General features: G+C 49.0%; 1 protein-coding gene and 1 non-coding gene across 2 annotated transcripts; both read left to right on the plus strand.

The window, feature by feature from the left end:
• Positions 1-1,312: 1,312 nt before the first annotated feature.
• On the plus strand, positions 1,313-17,521 carry Unc93a (unc-93 homolog A). Its single transcript, XM_032896333.1, has 8 exons — positions 1,313-1,399; positions 3,112-3,293; positions 3,597-3,826; positions 6,491-6,616; positions 8,616-8,827; positions 10,129-10,264; positions 10,808-10,939; positions 17,274-17,521. Exons 1-8 carry the CDS (start codon positions 1,313-1,315, stop codon positions 17,519-17,521), a joined length of 1,353 nt encoding a protein of 450 aa, XP_032752224.1.
• Positions 6,698-6,860, plus strand: LOC116894977. Its single transcript, XR_004387168.1, has one exon. It is a non-coding gene; the product is annotated as a U1 spliceosomal RNA (small nuclear RNA).
• Positions 17,522-18,053: the final 532 nt, after the last annotated feature.

Raw genomic sequence — 18,053 nt, forward strand, 5'->3', positions numbered from 1 at the left:
CCGGTATTTTAACATGGACTGGGATCAAACTCAGGTTCCCCAGTGCTTGTGAGGTATGTGCTTCACTGACTGGACCATCTCCTCCTGCCCCCATTAGAGCTCTGCTCCTGCTAGAGCGGTATGGCTCTCGTGTGTGTATCAGTGTAACGACCCATGTTTGGTAAATATTTAAACCAATGAATCCCACAAGGCTTGTCTTTTCATAGAAACCAATTACGCTCTGAGAGTCTTATCTGCATGACAGGGGGTCATGCCAGTTACCAAGGCTGTAAGATTCCTTGCTTGGTCCACACTTCGCAGAAATGACCAAGGACACAGCACCTTGGGAGCAGTCTAAGAACAGTTAGCTATACTAACAACTGGGTAGAAGCTGGTTTTTTGGAGAGAAGGTCTCACTATAGAGCTTTGGCTGGCCTGGAATTCTATGTGAACCAGGCTGGCCTCAAACTCCTAAGAGATTTGCCTGCCTCTGCCTCCAGAGTGCTGGAATTAAAGGATCCTATCACCGTGTCCAGCGTGGAATGTTTATTTTACTTGTACACGGTGAGTAAAACACCCTTTGACACTCTGGGTGTGGCCTATCTGACACTTGCCCACCTGAGTTTTTAATGTTAACTAACTAAATGAAATCCAAATTCAGTTCCACAGAGAATGACAGCTATGCCTTAAGAACCCAGCGGCCACACGATTGGCAGTTGCCGAGTCAACAACAGGCACAGCTCTGGGCTGAACCCCTGGGCTTTGCTGTCTTATGATAAGTCTAAGATTTCAAATGCAAATTATTTCCTATGGAGTGGTACCTATAAAATTGCTCGCTGCATGTGACGAATTACCATATCCTATCACTTGAAACATCATTGCAACATTGCAAAAATCACCCGTCTTTGCACTTCTAAATCCTTGGCCCTGGATAGTATCACATTAAATGGGTTTTCAGAAGTTGGATGGCGAGTCTGAAAGTTGATGGTTTCTGCTTTGTTCTTCAGGACAGAAGGACGTTCCATGTTCTGCACTGCTGGCGACTTCCCTGGACGTATGAGGTACTGTCAAATCAAATGTATAGGAATGTGGCGCTCCTACCTGAAAGTAACAGGGAGAAAAGTGCAGAGGAGCTGATAAGAGTCACAATCTTTTCCCAGAGGGCGAGCATAAAAGGTAGCCCACTATCTACTATCTAAAGGCCAACCTATTCCTAACTCAGGGATGACGTTTGGTACCGGCCCCATTTCCCATGTTCCAATTGCTTTCTCTTAGGGAGCTACAAGTGTACTCACTCGCTAACATTCTCTGGTACTGACGGTCTGTCCGAATAATGGAGAGGAGCATGAAGAACGTTCTGGTGGTTGCTTGTGGATTCCTCCTGCTTTTCACTGCCTACGGGGGCCTGCAGAATCTGCAGGTGAGCTGTACCCCTCATTTATCCAATCCACCCCAGCACGCCCCTCAGGTTGGCACACAACACCCTAGAACAACTTCTTAAAAGATTTAGTCTTGCTCATTCCTCCAGAGTGGCACTAGAGCTCCACAGCCCAGGAGCGTGTGAGTGACCCTGGGGCAAGAAGGAGGTGGGCCTGGGAGCTGACTGACAGGACACTTTGCCTTCGAGTGGTTAGAAGAGAGACAGGAAATCACTGTGGGGTTTTTTTATGAGCCCTGGGCTTTGTGGTTGGGCAGAAATGTGAGTCTGCTGTTACTCGCCTGACCTTATGAAGGCTTTAAGCGAATCATGAACTTCGACAAAATCGTCTGCATTTTGAACATTTCTGGAATCCTTCCTGCTCATCAAGTCTATGAGTCTGCATGAGAACTAAGCACACACCATGGGTCGTGTGCTTCTAGGTCGTGTGGGCCTGGGGAAGATTTGACAGCTTTTCCTGTGGTAGTCTCTCTCTCTCTCTCTCTCTCTCTCTCCTCTCTCTCTCTCCCTCCTCTCTCTCTCTCCTGTCTCTGGTCCCTCTCTTGCCCCTACCCTGTCTCGTCCTGTCTTTTTCCTTTTTCTTTTCTCTCTTTTCAAGACAGGGTCTCATATAGCACTGGGGCTACCAGCTCAATGCTGCTGCCTGCTCTGTGGGTTCTCCTGTGCATTCACCAGCTGAAGCTGGTGGAGGCTTTGAGTTTTGAGTCACCGCAGCCTTGCATGGCGCCCTCTAGTGGAGAGTACATCCCAGCCTTTCCTTGGCCTGACAGAAAGGAGACTGTGATGATTATGTAATTAGGTCTAATAGTCAACATACATGTGCTTATCTCTATATGTATGTTGCATGGATGAACTTGAGTACAGGTATTTATGTGGAAAAAGTCATTAACTTCTAGAATTCTGACCCTACTTTTAGATGTTGACACCTGCCTTCGTTTTCAGTGGTCTGTAGTCAGAAGCAATCATAAGTCACAAATGTCCCTCCCCTAGTTTACTGTGGTCCTGTGGGTGGCAGAGAAATCCCAAGATTGACAGGTTCTGTCAGGGTTTCACCAGAAATGCAAAGCAGGCAAGCTTTTAAAAGGGCCAGGCTGAACCATGCTTCTAGAGACTCGACATAGTTGAAGTATCCAGGTAACCACACTTTAGAGGAAGGTGATTGATCTCGATTCCATCTCTCAGATTGTAAGGATCTTAGGGACTGGCTGGAGTGTATGTTCGGTGCTTCTGAATCGTGTGTACACAGGACATGGGAGAGGACAAGTAGGATGATACAAGGAGCAGGGGTGGGGTATTGGGGAGGGCAGCTCTCTCACTCTTCCTCCTCTCCCTCCTCTCCTCCCTCACTGTGTAGTGCAGGGCTGTGGTTGGTGAATGCTCTATCTCTGCTTTGAGCATGTCTTCCCAAAGCTCCTCTCCCACCTTCCCCTGGATTCCTCTACCTTCCCACGAACTCCTCCTACCTTTCCATGGACTCCTCCCACCTTAGCTTTGAGGCTGGAAGCCCTGAAGGCCTCACAATGAAGCTGGCTTCATTTATCTTTCCTGCAGTGCCCGTGTATAAGAAGGCTGGTATCTGTTGGCTCAAGGTTTGAGGTGGCCCTGAGCCTGGGAACTCAGCCATATCTTGTGTCCTCACTCTACCCAGTTCCCTCAACCGTCCCCTCCACTGATGGCTTCTCTTTCATCCACAGAGCAGCCTCTACAGTGAGCATGGCCTGGGGGTGGCGACACTCAGCACACTCTATGGCTCTGTGCTGCTGTCCTCCATGTTCCTCCCACCCATCCTCATCAAGAAATGTGGCTGCAAGTGGACCATCGTGGGCTCCATGTGCTGCTATGTGGTCTTCTCCCTGGGCAACTTCCATGCCAACTGGTACAGCCCCTCTAGCCAGCTCTTCCCAGTGTGTGCGCCTTCCTCTCTTGCTTCTGACCCTAGTGGTAACCATTTTCTTTCCTTGGGATCTCTCCTGGGGCCTCGCGTCCACACTACAGGTGTCTTCATGGCCCTAATGGCATAGAGAATCTGATGTAGATGATTCTCAGGGACATTCAGGCAGCAAGGGACCAATGACCCATTCCCTGTACCCTCAGATTTTGAGAGTAAGGCAGAGGGGATCCCTGGCCTGTGTGGGTGCACGCTGACCCCTTTCTCCATCTTTGCTGGGTCTTTCTACAGGTACACCCTGATCCCTACCTCCATCTTGCTGGGCCTGGGTGCAGCCCCTCTGTGGTCGGCTCAGTGTACCTACCTCACCGTCATTGGGAATCTGCAAGCAGAAAAAGTGGGAAAGCTGGGCAAAGATGTGGTGAACCAGTATTTTGGCATCTTTTTCCTCATATTCCAATCTTCTGGAGTGTGGGGCAACCTGATATCCTCACTGGTGTTCGGCAAGATGTCTATGCAAGGTAAAGGGTGAGGGATGAGTGGCCTCAGGCATAGTCAGGGCTCCTTGGGAGCTAAATGCTGCCCCAATCCCATCAAATGCTTGTCCTCGCTGTGGAGGCAGTGTGTCCTGCACCTCTGGAGACAGCCGGGAGGCTGGGTGGTTGTCTTTTCCACAGGTACCCTGTGAAGGTTGGGAAATTCTTTGGGGAAGGGTGTTGTAGGGAACCTCAGAGTCACCCAAGACACCCCCAAACCATGCTCTCAGCACAAAGGAGATGTATTTGCCCCAGAGGGACAGAGGGCAGGGATAAGGCACAAAGACAGGAGGTAGAGGAAGAGGGAGAAGGGGGAAGAGAACAAGGGAGAGGTGAGGAAAGAGACAAGGGAGAGGAGAAGGGGTGTTTGTCTCAGAGTGGGAGATGGGGGAAAGGACTGACTCAAGATAGAGAGGAGACATGTGTGGCCCATAGGCAAATGGAGGTTTATAAAGGTAAAACGGGTTCTTAGTTGGGTTTCCATTGCTGTGAAATGAGAGACACCATGACCAAGGCAAGACTTATAAAGGACAACATTTAACTGGGGCTAACGTACAGGTTCAGAGGTTCAGTCTATTGTCATCAAGGCAGGAACATGGCAGGATCCAGGCAGCATGGTACAGGAGGGGCTGAGAGTTCTACACCTTCATCTGAAGGCTGCTAGCAGATACTCCCTTCCAGGCAGCTAGGAGCAGGGTCTTAAAGCCACGCCCACAGTGACACACCCACTCCAACAGGGCCACACCTCCAGATGGTGCCACTCCCTGGCCCAAGCATATACAAACTAACACAAATGGGAAACCCCAGGTTAGAATGAGGTATTTAATTTTAACCAGGCATCTTAACTACGTGAACCAAAGGAGGGTTTTGGTTGCTGGACCTCAATACTTTGATAACTGGACCTTGGCAGTCAGCCTTAGGAGGAAGAAGTGGCCAAATAAAGAAATAAACCTTGGAAGCCAGCTTTAGGAATGTAAGCTAGGACTGGAGAGATGGCTCAGCGGTTAAGAGCACTGACTGCTCTTCCAGAGGTCCTGAGTTCAACTCCCAGCAATCACATGATGGCTCACAACCATTTGTAATGGGATCTGATGCCCTCTTCTGGTGTGTCTGAAGACAGCGACAGTGTACTCACATATATGAATTAAATAATTCTTAAAAAAAAAAAAGACACACGAATGAGATAACCACAATGCTTTCTACATGTAAAACAACATTTCATTAAAAAAAAAAAAAGGAATGTAGTCTAATGGGTTTTTTAGCAAGTTAGAAGGAATTGGGGAGAAGGACAAGGCCTGCCAGAGACATGTTTGAAACCTGGATACAGTTCCTTCAGGAGTCTTGGGGGAAATGGTCACTCCTAAAGTCCTACATAGGTAATGTGGATCCCTAGAGTTGCTAAGAAGAAAGCACCAGGCTCATTTCCCTATAAAACTGAGCCCCAGGCCAGTCTTATAATTATCTGCCTGACTCCTCATCCCATGACTTGGGAAATGTTTCATGATGGGCTTCCCTCAACCCCACCCACCCAGGAACGGAGCCAGCATCTCCTTTATGCCACACCCTGGCTGGAGGATGTCAGCCTTTCATTCTTACAACAGAACTTTCTGGAAGTGACAGGCTCTGGATCTGGATGATTTCCCTCCCTCCACCCTGGTTCTGATGATAGGAAGGTCAGAAGTCACCCACCTGCTTCCTCCCTTCATGACCACTATGTGTCCCAGGCAGGGAAGACACCAGGCCTGTGGGCACGGTCGCTGCCACTCAGCCAAACCGAGGACAAACCCACTCTCTGTAACCCATCAGTTGAAGGAAAAGCCACGGGCTTCGCTTGGACACAGCCAGGCCACTGTGTCCCACAGTAATGAGATAATCCCCACTGCCCAGAGACTACCCTAAATCTAGACAATAGTCCCTCACACCCCAGAGATGTGCCCAAAGGCTCCTACATGGTACTAGATCTTGACAAGATGACAACACTATCATGGTAGTCTCAATTTGTGAGGGTCTGAGAGAGAAAGAGAGACAGAGACAGAGACAGAGACAGAGACAGAGAGACAGAGAGAGACAGAGAGAGACAGAGAGACAGAGAGACAGAAACAGAGAAACAGAGAGACACAGAGAGGGAGAGAGACAGAGAGAGGGGCAGAGAGAGACAGAGTGAGAAAGACAGAGAGAGAAGCAGAGTTAGGCATGTATTTACCACTGATATATGCATCTATATGTATCTATATATGTACATATGTATATATGTGTACATATGTATGTATGTGTACATATAAACATATATGAACATATATATGGGGCCCAGTGTTTTTCCTGCATGAATGTCTGTGCACCATGTGTATGTAGCGCCTTCAGATTCCAGAGCGGGCATGAGATTCTCTGGAACTGAAGTTAGAGAGAGACAGTTGTGGGTGCCGAGAACCAGTCCTCTGCAAGAGCAGCCAGTGCTCGTAACTACCGAGCCAGCTCTCTAGCCCCCCATTGTTTTTAACACATAGAAGAACTAGCATTCATTTTTTCTGGAAAACAAAACAAAACAAAAACCATGACATCTCCTGCCACGGCTAACCATACTTTCGCTGCTGATTTCAGCCTTAGGTCTGTAGAATTCTTACCTCATCTTCTTGATTCCAACTTCAATAGACGCCATCCCAGATGAACAGCTCATGTCCTGTGGAGCCAAAGACTGCCTGATGGGGCCATCGGCCACCAACACCACCCATCACCCCTCCCAGCAACTGATCTACACACTGCTGGGCATCTACACCAGTATGTACAAATGCCCAACCTCTTACCGTGGTAAAGGTCTTTCTAGTCCATAAACCGACATTCTCCATAGAAACCCCTGCCGCACTTACCCTGTCATGAGGGACGCCGCCATCACGAAGGCAGTTTCCCAGGACAATGGTTTCTCATTGTGCTCTGGCTGGGTCAGCCCCTGTGGTTTCCCCAAATGTGCTGAATGCACTGTATAATTTGTGATGGTGGGAGGCCGTGTTTGTCCTTGCCCCACTTGCCAGTTATAGAACTGGGCCAATCCCAGGAGCTGATCTCCGACAGCAGAGTCGGTGGCCAGTGCTGGCTAACAAAGGCCCATACAATATGGAGGTAGGTGCAGTGCTCTAGGGTGAGGCTGAGGTAGAAGAGGGAGCGGGAGGTGGGAGACGCATGCCACAGTGACTTCTGTGCTTCTTCCTTCTTGGATCGCCTGCAATCTATACATACAGATATCTTTTTCACATTGCTGTGGCAATGGCACAGCTAGGGATCCTGGTTCAGGCTATCTCGGGATCCACCCCAGCCCCCTTTCTGTAATGGAGAGGCCAGACACCTATGGAAACTACTGGGCTAAGCCTGTGTCCCTTGTCTGCTGTCCACCATTCTTAGTCACAAAGAACGGGGGCGTGTGGATTGGCAGCTGCACAGTTGGGGCGGTGGGTAATTCGGGCTTTGGGATCACATGGTCTCATGTGTCACTCACTATTGTCTTTGTGGTGGGGGGGGGCACGGATGGCCACATTCTCTAAGTTTTACCCACAGCGGACAGCTGGATGATAAGCACAGGGTGTTTCCCATGCCCAGGCGCCTGTTCCTTTAAAGGGTAACTGAGGAATGCCCATGGCAGGAGCTGTCCAGCCTACTCGGCACCTAATCAGTATTGCAGTAAGTGACACTAGAGGAGATGTTATTTAAAGAGGCTGAGTTACAGAAAGCCTTGAAGGGATCTGGATTTTTCTGGGTGTAAGTGTGTTAATGAGGGCGTTTCTGTGACAGGCGCTGAGACTGGGCAAACATTAGGCGGGAGAGGTGGCTTCGTGAAACCCACCATACAGTTAGGCTGGAGCACAGTGACATAGTCAACCTACGTCAGTACCCACAGAAGGGCCTGTGGCCAAGATGGGAAAAGACATTAGTAAGACAGACAAGATAAAATCCTATCATTTTTAAAGAGTGCCAGGAGTAAGCTGGTACTGGGAGCGAAAGGGAGGAAGAACACACCCTGGGTGCTCACACCCGGAGTTTGGACACCTCCATCCCTGGGGAACTGCCCTTGTCAGAAAGGAGAATATCAGTGTTCAAAAGATGTCACAGAAAGCACTCTCATCGATAGGGGCCAGAGGGGCCTCGGTATGAATCAAAACACCCACATGAATATCTACTTCCGGTGCAGGGGAATGGAGCTGACTGGAGAAGTAAGGTGGGCAGAGAGTGAAGACACATTTACTGACTCTGTGCATTTTGGTTATAGATGTACAGACTGCTCAGGGTGAAATGAATACTTTCAGGTTCTTGTTTTGTTTCTTCCTCCCCCTCCCCCCAGATAACCTATTTGCATGGTTCAGAGTGCAAATGCAGTGAAAGGTCCCAGGACCCCTGATGTCCTCTGATAACTGTCCCTCAAAGCACATCCCTCTCCAAGGTCTGCCCGCTGACAGCACACATCTGCCGGGACCTTCAGGGTGTTTAATGAATGGATAGATTTCTGTACGCCTCTTCTGACTGACACAAAACTCCACTTTCCTCTCATCATCTGTCTTGAGGGACTTTTCTTTAAAAGCATGCTCTCCCTCCGTGGGTGATGGCAATGCTGACCCACTGTGGTAGGCTTCAAGTGAGTTCAAACCACAAGTCAACTGTAGGCCTGCCACGTGAGTGATCAAGAGCAGCTTGTCACCACTTACCCGATGGCTAGCTGTCTGTGGAGATGGGGAGGGGTGGAACAGGGGTGATCCAGGTATCACTGACGTGCATCTGTGTGTCTTTCTAGGCAGCGGTGTCCTGGCCATCCTGTTGGTAGCTGTGTTTCTTGAGCCTGTGAAAGACAAACTAGAGAATGAAGGAGAGACAAGGTCTAGACCTCTCTGGTCCACTTTACTGTCAACCTTCATGCTGTTTAGAGACAAGCGTTTGTGCCTCCTGATGTTCCTGCCGGTGTACAGTGGGTTCCAACAAGGGTTCCTCTCTGGAGAGTACACCAAGGTAGAGAAACCCAGGGCTCATGCCATGAACCTGGGCTTTACCTAAAGGGACCTGAGGGTGTCCCAGCACCAATGGCCCAGGGTCCTTGAGCAGATCCAAATTCACGGTTTTCCCAGTCCTACAGTAGCTGAATCTATGATTCGAGACATCTGTCCCTGACTTCTTATCTGAAGGGAGGACTTCCTGCTAGCTGTCTTCCCTAGAACAAAGCTGGGAGAAGGTAGCTGTTACTAGCTGTGTATGACACCCATGTCTGTTCTGCTAGCCTGGGGTTCACCCTGTATTCTCACTGCTGTTAATCATAGGGGAAGAAGCTAAATCTATGAGTAGTGGTGGAATTCCTCCCCACGTGGCTTTCATACTATGTATCCAGTCTAGAAACTCATACTATGTATCCAGTCTAGAAACCCAGGTGGCCTGCTGCACTGTCCCTCATGTACCACCTGGCTTTTCTATGCTCTCAGAAGTCCCCTTACCTGGGGGCAGTACAGTGGGCCGTTCCAAGTGGCAGACACAATCGCAATTACTGTCTTTTATAAGGGCCTGTCTCCAGGCTCTGTTGTTCTGAGGAACCCTGATGCTGCAGGAGGGAAGGAGTCACCTGTCCCAGGGAGCCCCTGGCTGAGACTTCTTTCCGGGACACTTAGGGAAGATGCAGGAGGCAGGGCAAGGCTAGGATCACTGCTGTGTCCCCTGGTCCTACCCCTATGCTCTTCTTCCCCCTCACACTAGGAACATTTCTACCTTGTCCCCACCCTTAGGTAGGGTTAGTGTTCCAGAATAGCAGGACAGTTAGTAATCACCCAACCTAGCCTGGATTTTCATAAATTGCAACTATCTCTGAATAGGTGTGCCTTGTGCAATATTTAAGTGTCCTGGGTTAACTGGGGAAGGGGATCAGTTTTCTGTCTTTATTAAAGAAGGTTAGTGACCAAAGAGCTGTGTCTTTGATTCATCCAGTAATGGAGACCAAGTGTTGAGGCTGCCCAGTGATCCCCCCTCCCCACTATCTAGGGGTGCTCCATCTCCTTCACCTGTCCTTAAGCCTGAGGAAGTGATGAGGCCTGTCAATGTTAACTCTGTAAAAATAGCATGTGCACCACACCTGTGGCAAAGAATATGTAGGAAGGGGTTTTCCCTGATGCCTGTCTGTTCTGGTCCAACTAGACCCTCTCCCGTGTGACAGCATATGTACAGGTCCTGGGCCACATCCGCATGTCAGCTGTCACATCGCATCATCAGAAATGGAACCATAGTGGGACCTATAAGCACTACTAATTGAATTCTATGCTTCCCCCTAGTCTTATGTGACCTGTGCCCTGGGCATCCGCTTTGTGGGCTACGTGATGATCTGCTTCTCGGCTATGACTGCGCTGTGCTCCCTGCTGTATGGGAAGATCTCCAAGTACACAGGCAGGATCACACTTTATGTGCTGGGTAAGTAGACCCAGTCAGCATATGCAAACGGTGCCATGTAAGGAAGCATACACAAACATGGGGCAGGGAGGGCTTGTGGGAGTTCTTTCCTACCTCCCTGCTGCTCTCCTTGTGCACCCACACACACCACCTGCCTTTCTCCAACAAAAGGAGGTACCAGCCGGCACACAGGGATTGGCCTTAGAAGTCATATCCCAAGCAACAAGCCCACATATATCACTGTTCCGATTTCTCCTGGCCTTCTCTCATTGTTTCCACACTGGTTAGAAGCCTAGCTCACACTGTATGGACACAAACTACTGGTCTCCCATCCACACAGCAGGGTCTGGGGTCCTCACAGCCTAGAGGCCTCCCTAAGAGTCAGTCATACATTCACACACCAGTGTTTTCTCTCATCATCCTGCTTCTGAACATTGCGTTAAAATGTTAGAAAGCCTGACAGCACTCGGGTGCAGATGCTTGATCCCCACACGGGGTCTCTAAGGTCCATCTCAAACAGAAGGGGCAGCCTCCCACCTGTTCTGACTTGTTTCCTCTGACCAGGGGCAGCCATTCACTTCTCTTGCATTGTGGTCTGCCTGCTGTGGCACCCGAACCCAGCCCAGCTGCCTGTCTTCTTTGTCCTCTCTGGCCTGTGGGGAATGGCTGACGCTGTCTGGCAGACACAGAACAATGGTAAGTGCCCAGCATAGGCTAACAATGCCTCCAACTCCCTCAGTCAGCGGTCTTGAGGGTAGCAAGACTTGGAGGCGGCCACCAGGGTGCAAGCCGAGCTCTCTTTGTATGACTAGTAGAAGCCCCCAGTACAAGGAAGGACCAGAGCCCAGGGAGTGAGAGAGACAAAAGGTCTCAAGGACCATGCTCTAGATCTGAACAGAGTTCTTATCTCTGAGCCTGCATGACTGAGGAGGAGGGTCAGGTGAGAACAGGGGCTCCAGGCAGCACAAGGTGGTTCCCAGAGTACTCACAGGTGTGCCTAGATGGAACCAGAGGGAGGGATGGCAGGGAGGGTCCACAGAGCATCCAGATAGGGGCCACAGGACACTAGAGTGCATGCCGCTGTGTTCTGTGGACACGTGAGGCCGTAGAAGATAGAGAAAAGGATGCAGAGGAGAAAGACACCTGTAGGCAGAGTTTTATGCTCTTGATAGACAAGTAAGATGGTCTGATGACCACTCCCAACCCCAAACAGAGCCACAGGCAGGGAATGTGACCCCTTGTCCTTGAAGAACTGACTGGTGGTTTGCAGTTGAAATGACTGTGAAGAAGCCAAGGTAGACGCCACCTGAGAGAGACCTTGCCCGGTTAAAATGCACGATCAAGAGGTCAGGAGGACCAGCAAGTGAGGGGCATAGATAGACACAGGAGGATGCATATCTTTGGAATGTTGCTGTCCTGAGGGGCTGTGGAGTGGGGGCACCAGGTCCAGAGGGAGCACCAGGGAGGCTCTAAGAGAGTCAGTGGGAGGGGGCATGTCAGTGGTATGACAAGCTTGGGGAAATGCCAGGGTATTTTCTCTGGATTTGTTGGAGGCTCTTGCTTCTACTGCAGGAGCCATCCGAGGGCTTCAAGGCAGAGAAGGATGCAGGATGCTGTGTGGATGATACCTCAGGACAGGGGACAGGGTGTACGTTTGAGTGCTGGTTATAAATAACATAATGAGCCGGGTACTCTCATCCCCAAGGATGTGTGGTGTATGTGTGGTGTGTGTGTGTGTGTGTGTGTGTGTGTGTGTGTGTGTGTGTGTGTGTGTGTGTGTGTTTGTGTGGTATGTATGTGTGTTTGTTTGTGTGGTGTGTGTGTGTGTGGTATGTATGTGTGTGTGTGTGTGTGTGGTGTGTGTGTGTGCGTTGAGGCTGGGTAATCCACAAACACCCAAGGTCCTGGAGTGTGCCTAAGGATCAGGTAGGGAAGGGCTCTGTGTCTGGAAGGCCTTGATGACCCCATGGGAGCCCTGAGGTGGGTGTGGTTCATAAATGACCCCTTTCTCACTCCATTCCATCTGCACTCAGGACACTTTCAGGCGTAAACACTTGAAACCCATGACTGCTCCAGGCCGGGGTTTCCAGGAATGGGAGACCCAGCCACTGTTTGTGTATCTGTGTGGGACCGCAACATATTACTGAAGATGGTGTCCACATCCTCCAGAGCTCATCCTTGCTGTAATCCCCATGTGCTGCCTGTTTACAAGAGCTAAAAAAAAATGCCCCAGGGAAACCTAAAATGGCTGGATATAGAGGCCCAGCTGGGTCCATAGCACTGTTGGCTTTCATGGAGACTGAACCTAATGACAGGTTGTGTGTGGATGGTGCCCTGCATCTAGTTGGTTTTGGTTGTGTTTGACCAAAGTCAGTATCTAGGAACAAACAGCTAGACTTTTCATGGGCTTGGCTGGGTTCCCACTCATAGGAATACATGGGTTCAGTGTGTGTGTGTGTGTGTGTGTGTGTGTTATGTGTGTTGTATGTGTGTGTGTTGTGTATGTGTGTTTGTGTGTATGTGGTGTGTGTGGTGTGTGTGTTGTATGTGTGTGTGTGTTGTGTATGTGTGTTTGTATGTGGTGTGTGTGTTGTATGTGAGTGTGTGTTGTGTATGTGTGTTTGTGTGTATGTGTGTGTGTGTGTTGTGTATGTGTGTGTGTGTATGTGTGTGTGTGTGTGTGTGTGTGTGTGTGTGTGTGTGTGTGTGTGTGTGTGTGTGTGTGTGTGTGTGTGTGTGTGTGTGTGTGTGTGTGTGTGTGTGTGTGTGTGTGTGTGTGTGTGTGTGTGTGTTTGTGTGTGTGTGTGTGTGTGTGTGTGTGTGTGTTTGTGTGTGTGTGTTTGTTGGGTGTGTGTTTGTGTGTGTGTGTATGTATGTGTGTTTGTGTGTGTGTGGTGTGTGTGTTGTATGTGTGTGTGTGTTGTGTATGTGTGTTTATGTGTATGTGGTGTGTGTGTTGTATGTGTGTGTGTGTGTGTATGTGTGTTTGTGTGTGTGTGTGTGTGTGTGTGTGTGTGTGTGTGTGTGTGTGTGTGTGTTGAGGGTTTGGGTAATCAGAAATTCACTTTAGCTTTTCTCATAAGTCCAGAACTATAAGGTAGTGACATGGCAGATCCCGTAGGAGTTTTAGACACCTTATCTTGTCAGCACCAGAGAGAAATGCACTGAACCCCACACAGGTCTAACAGAGTTCACTGAAAAACACATGCAGTCCCATTTTCTTCATGCTGGTGAGCTGAGCTCACTGAATTTGCAGAAGCAGTATTTATGGAAGCAGGGGAGGCACAGGGACAGACAGCCTGCTTCATCTCCCACCCCAGCACCACAGAGATTTAACATTATTGCAGCAAAACCACTTTTTTCTTTCTCTTTGACACATATGGAAAATTACTTTAACTCTCCCTTTCTTTATATGGGCATGAAAAACTCACAGAAAGCATCGTTGTTAAACTTTGCAAATTACTCGACTGTGTGTGTGTGTGTGTGTGTGTGTGTGTGTGTGTGTGTGTGTGTGTGATGAACACTCACATCCAGTGAGTAACTTGAACAATGACTGTTGAATAAGGGATGATAATGTAAATTGAGATCATTTCAATCTTTTTCTGCAGCTGAGAGTGTAATTTTTCTTAAAAGATAAACCAGTTTCTCTGAAAGCCTGTGCCAGCAGCCACCCCAGTGAGGAGTGTTGAGAGCTGAGTCCCTGCTGCTGGCTCCGCCCAGGTCCCCACAGTGCAATGCATTCACACAAAGGCATCAGATGATTGCCTGTTCCTTTTCCACACGGGAAGTTGTGTGTAGCTTTGGCCACATATCAAGAACAGTGCTGTGTCCACTTGCTGCATGAAGAGTATGTGACCTGAGTCTAGGTCCCCGGGACAGAGCCTATAATCCCAGCACCAGGGAAGAGGAGTGGAGGCTGCAGAATTGCCAAGGCTTGCCGGCCAGGTAGTCTAGCTCAAGTTCTAGTGAGATAGCCTGTCTCAAGGGTTGAAGGTTCAGACTGCTAGAACAGGATGTTCAAGGTGCTCCCCAGCCTCCGACTGCACATGCGTGCACATAAGCACAGGAAGGACAGATGTGGTAATATGCTTTCTTCTAATTCAGAGCTGAATAGAAATGGGTCACCATTTTTCATCCCCTCTCAGTTTAGCCATCTGTCACAGGACTCTGACACTCGCTCCTCATGCTGGGGTTGGGTACCCGAAGGGCTCCAGGAATTTCCTCAACCTCCCAGCAGTGAATCTCTGCCTATCTACTCATTCAGTCTGACAGCTGAGGGAGGATGGATGCAGTTGCTATAGCAACCCTCACATGCCACAGCAGTGCATTTAAGACATACCATGTCTCATCTAAAAATACACTTTGCCCTGTTAGCTACTCGAAGGGGCTGTTTTCAAGTTCACAAGTGCATGAAGTCTGAATCCTTCTGGGTGATCCATTTATTTAACCCGCTTTTCTAGCAGATGAGATGCCCGTTCACTCAATATCACCTCATCTGTGGACTAGAATCAGCGTCCAAATCCCTTCAACCTTGAGTGCCCCGAATAGATGAGGCAGACAGGTCAGGCTGAGGCTAAGAGCAAAACAAATCTCTCTGTAAACAAACAGGGTAGTTCCCAATAGTCTTACATTTATAGACAAGCTTCGGGGGCAGTGCCGAGTCTGTGCAGAGCCTGCGTCCAATGCCCCCGTGCTGAGCATCTTTATAACCAGGGAACACTGGCTGCTGTCTGGAAATGGGTTTGTTGTGGTTCACAAAGGGCAGATATTGTGGAGTTCCCCCCAGCTTACCACAAGTCTTTATTTCCTGCTGCAGGATCCTGTGTTGGATACTCCCTTACACTTGACGTCTATGTCTGTGTAGCTAATATGGGATGGTCACCTGCTTGCCGTGCCCCTCACCCATCCATCTAGACACTGCTGATGTGGTCATTATCTTCTCATGTGACTTCCCTTCCTTTGTCTGTCTGGTTGCTAGTAATGTGACAAACTGACAGCACTTCCCCTCTCTTGTTCAGTTTTAGCTCATTTGGACACCTCCCCCTCAGGGCTGGTTTGATTCACAGGCGTCCCTGAAGAGAAGGTAGCAGTTCTAGCTATGCGTCCAAATCCTTAGCCTCTTTGACTGTTTGGTGACCTGGCTTCTTCTGATGGAACTGTCTGTGTTGGCAGAGAGAAAGAGACAGAGCTATTTCTGTTGGTCCAGTTTCAAGATAGATCACCCTGAGTCTCCACAGTTCTCAGTCCTGGACTTCTTACTTTCCCAGCCTGGCATCCTCCAGCTCAGACCCTGCATATTCGACCTTTCTACCCAAGCTCCTTTACTCTGGGCACCTCATCCTGTGTCATCCATCCCAGGACCCTCCCTCCTGGCATTCACTAGTCCATGTCCTCTATCCTAGAGCCCTTCAACCTGGATCGTCCTAAAGTCAAGCAGGGTTTCTAGAGGCAATGTGGGGCCTGAGGGTGGTCTGAGGAGAAGGGTTGTATGAGTAGGAGCTGGATGGAGCTGGATCAGCAGTCTGAGGACTGGACAGACCCTGGAAGATCACCAGGTCTGTTGCTGTCTCATTGAGTCCTTCTCAGATGCACCTGCTACTCAGCCGTGCTGGGCACTGGGGTCCTAGCTTTCATCCACACCTATCAAAAGTGCCCCTTCCCAGCACAGGAGGCAAAGGCCACTGGTTTTGTTTAGAAGCAGTTTTCAGGCTGTATGAGTTCTAAGTTTGCTGTGACCAACAAAAATACCACAGTCTGGGGACCAAGAAAAGCACAGAGTCTCTCACCCCGGAGTGAGATTCCCTCTGCCAGACTCTTCCACTCAGGAATGAAGGCACATGCATGTGCACGTGTGTGTACCCACACAGACTCATACATACAAACTCACATACACACATGCACACACTCATGCACACACACACGCATGCACACATGCACACACACGCATGCACACATGCACACACACACATGAGCACTCATGCACACACACATGCACACACTCAGGCACACAGATGTGTCAATTTAAAATAAAAAAATCAAAACTTCTGGGAACATTAAAAAATAGAAGTTACAGAACTAGTAATAAAATTTTGGAAACTTTCCAGGGCCCTTGACTCCACTTCTGAGCCCTGCGGGGTGGGCATCGCCTCCTGGAATATAGGTCCCATGACCTACATTTCTCTAGTCCTGGGGACTGGGGAGGAGCTGCACCCTGTCTTGCACAGCGATGCCTCAACCACTTGACAAAACAGACCAGATTTTGCTTGCTTGAGTAGATACTGATGGTCTTTTTATGCTTTTCCCCTTTAAAAATCCTTCCCTCAACCCCCTTCTCACAGAAATCTCAAGCTCGGCTCAGAGATTGTTCATTCTGCTCACAGCTGATTGGTAAATCTTTCGGTTATAATTGGTTTGAGTCTACGGTCCTTTCCCAGGGTCAAACTCCACAGGAACACGCACTCAACTCTGCTCTCTTTCTGTCATCCTTAGAGGACTCGCCAGCTCCCTGCAGCAGCTAGTGCTCTGGGACTTCCTTGTTTCTCCTCCTGTGCTGCTTACTGCCAGATATCACCTGACTTGTGAGCATGATTCTGTGCTTTTATTATTCTTTAGCAAGAAAAATGTCCAGATATTTTCAAGAGAACCGGCAGTGGCAAAGCCCATGTTCAGGATACTAACAGACCGTGTTTGAGGTCTTTGTGTATGTCCGTGTGTCTATGGGTGGTGTGCATGTATGTGTATGTGTTTTCGTGATATCTGTATGGTATCTGTATGCATATGTACATGTATGCACACGTGTGTCCATGTGTGTGGACGTCAGAAGTCAACTTTGTCTTAGTCATTCTCCATCTAATTTTTTGAGACAGATTCTCTCCTTGAGATTGCAGGCCGGCACCTGGCATTTTCTGTGGATGCTGGAAGTCTGAACACAGGCTCTCATGCTTGCCCATGGGCACTTAACCCACGGAGCCGTCTCTCCAGCCCTGTTTGAGGTCTTGCACAGCATTTCACTCTGGTCTCTCCTCCACAGTTCTTTTCGGTGTCCTGTTTGAAGAGAACAAAGAGCCTGCTTTTGCCAACTACCGCCTTGGGGAAGCCGTAGGGTTTGTCATTGCCTTTGGATACAGCTCATTTCTGTGTGTGAGCACCAAACTCTACATTCTCTTGGGTGTCTTGAGTGTGGCCATGGTCAGTTATGGAACTGTTGAGTACCGGGAATACAAGGTCCTTGCTGCAGAAGAGAAAAACCAGGCAGAAGAGGAAGGAACAAAAATGTGAATCAAGTGATGGCTGAGTACCCATCCTGGGGTCCATGTAGCAGTGCTCAGGAGATAGACTCGATTCTTCGCAACTGTTTTGGCAATATGTGGACATTCTAAAGATAATCTATAGTTTTTTATGTATTTTCCTCAATTTAACAAATTTCCAGTCTATTTTTCTACTCACGGAGATCAAAAGTATATACAAAGGATGGGCAATATAGCCCAGAGCTGGTATGCATGCTTAGCAAGCACGAGGCTACACAATCAGCCCACAACACTTCAAAAAGGAAACCACAGCCAGGTACTGGGGTAAAGCACTTTCTAGACCAAGCATGAGACTCCAGTTTGAACCCTCAACATCCATGCTTAAAAAAAGTCAGGGATGGTAATGTGCACATGTAATTCCCACACTGCGGACTCAGAGGGGTCCATGGAGCCATTGGCTAGTCAAGAGAGCCAGACCCATGAGCTCCAGGCTCAGTGAACATCTTGGTTTCCAGAACTAAGGTTGGTAGTAACCAAGGACATAAAATGTCTACCTCCTAAAA

Source organism: Rattus rattus, chromosome 2 (genome assembly GCF_011064425.1).
Source record: "Rattus rattus isolate New Zealand chromosome 2, Rrattus_CSIRO_v1, whole genome shotgun sequence".
Lineage (NCBI taxonomy): Eukaryota > Metazoa > Chordata > Mammalia > Rodentia > Muridae > Rattus > Rattus rattus.

What these genes read in the sequence shown, in the direction of transcription:
- Unc93a (XM_032896333.1), top strand. Translation starts at nt 1,313, where the DNA reads ATGGAGAGGAGCATGAAGAACGTTCTGGTGGTTGCTTGTGGATTCCTC. An exon ending in GGCAACTTCCATGCCAACTG is followed by an intron (nt 3,294 to 3,596) that starts GTACAGCCCCTC and finishes GTCTTTCTACAG; the next exon opens with GTACACCCTGATCCCTACCT. An exon ending in CGGCAAGATGTCTATGCAAG is followed by an intron (nt 3,827 to 6,490) that starts GTAAAGGGTGAG and finishes CAACTTCAATAG; the next exon opens with ACGCCATCCCAGATGAACAG.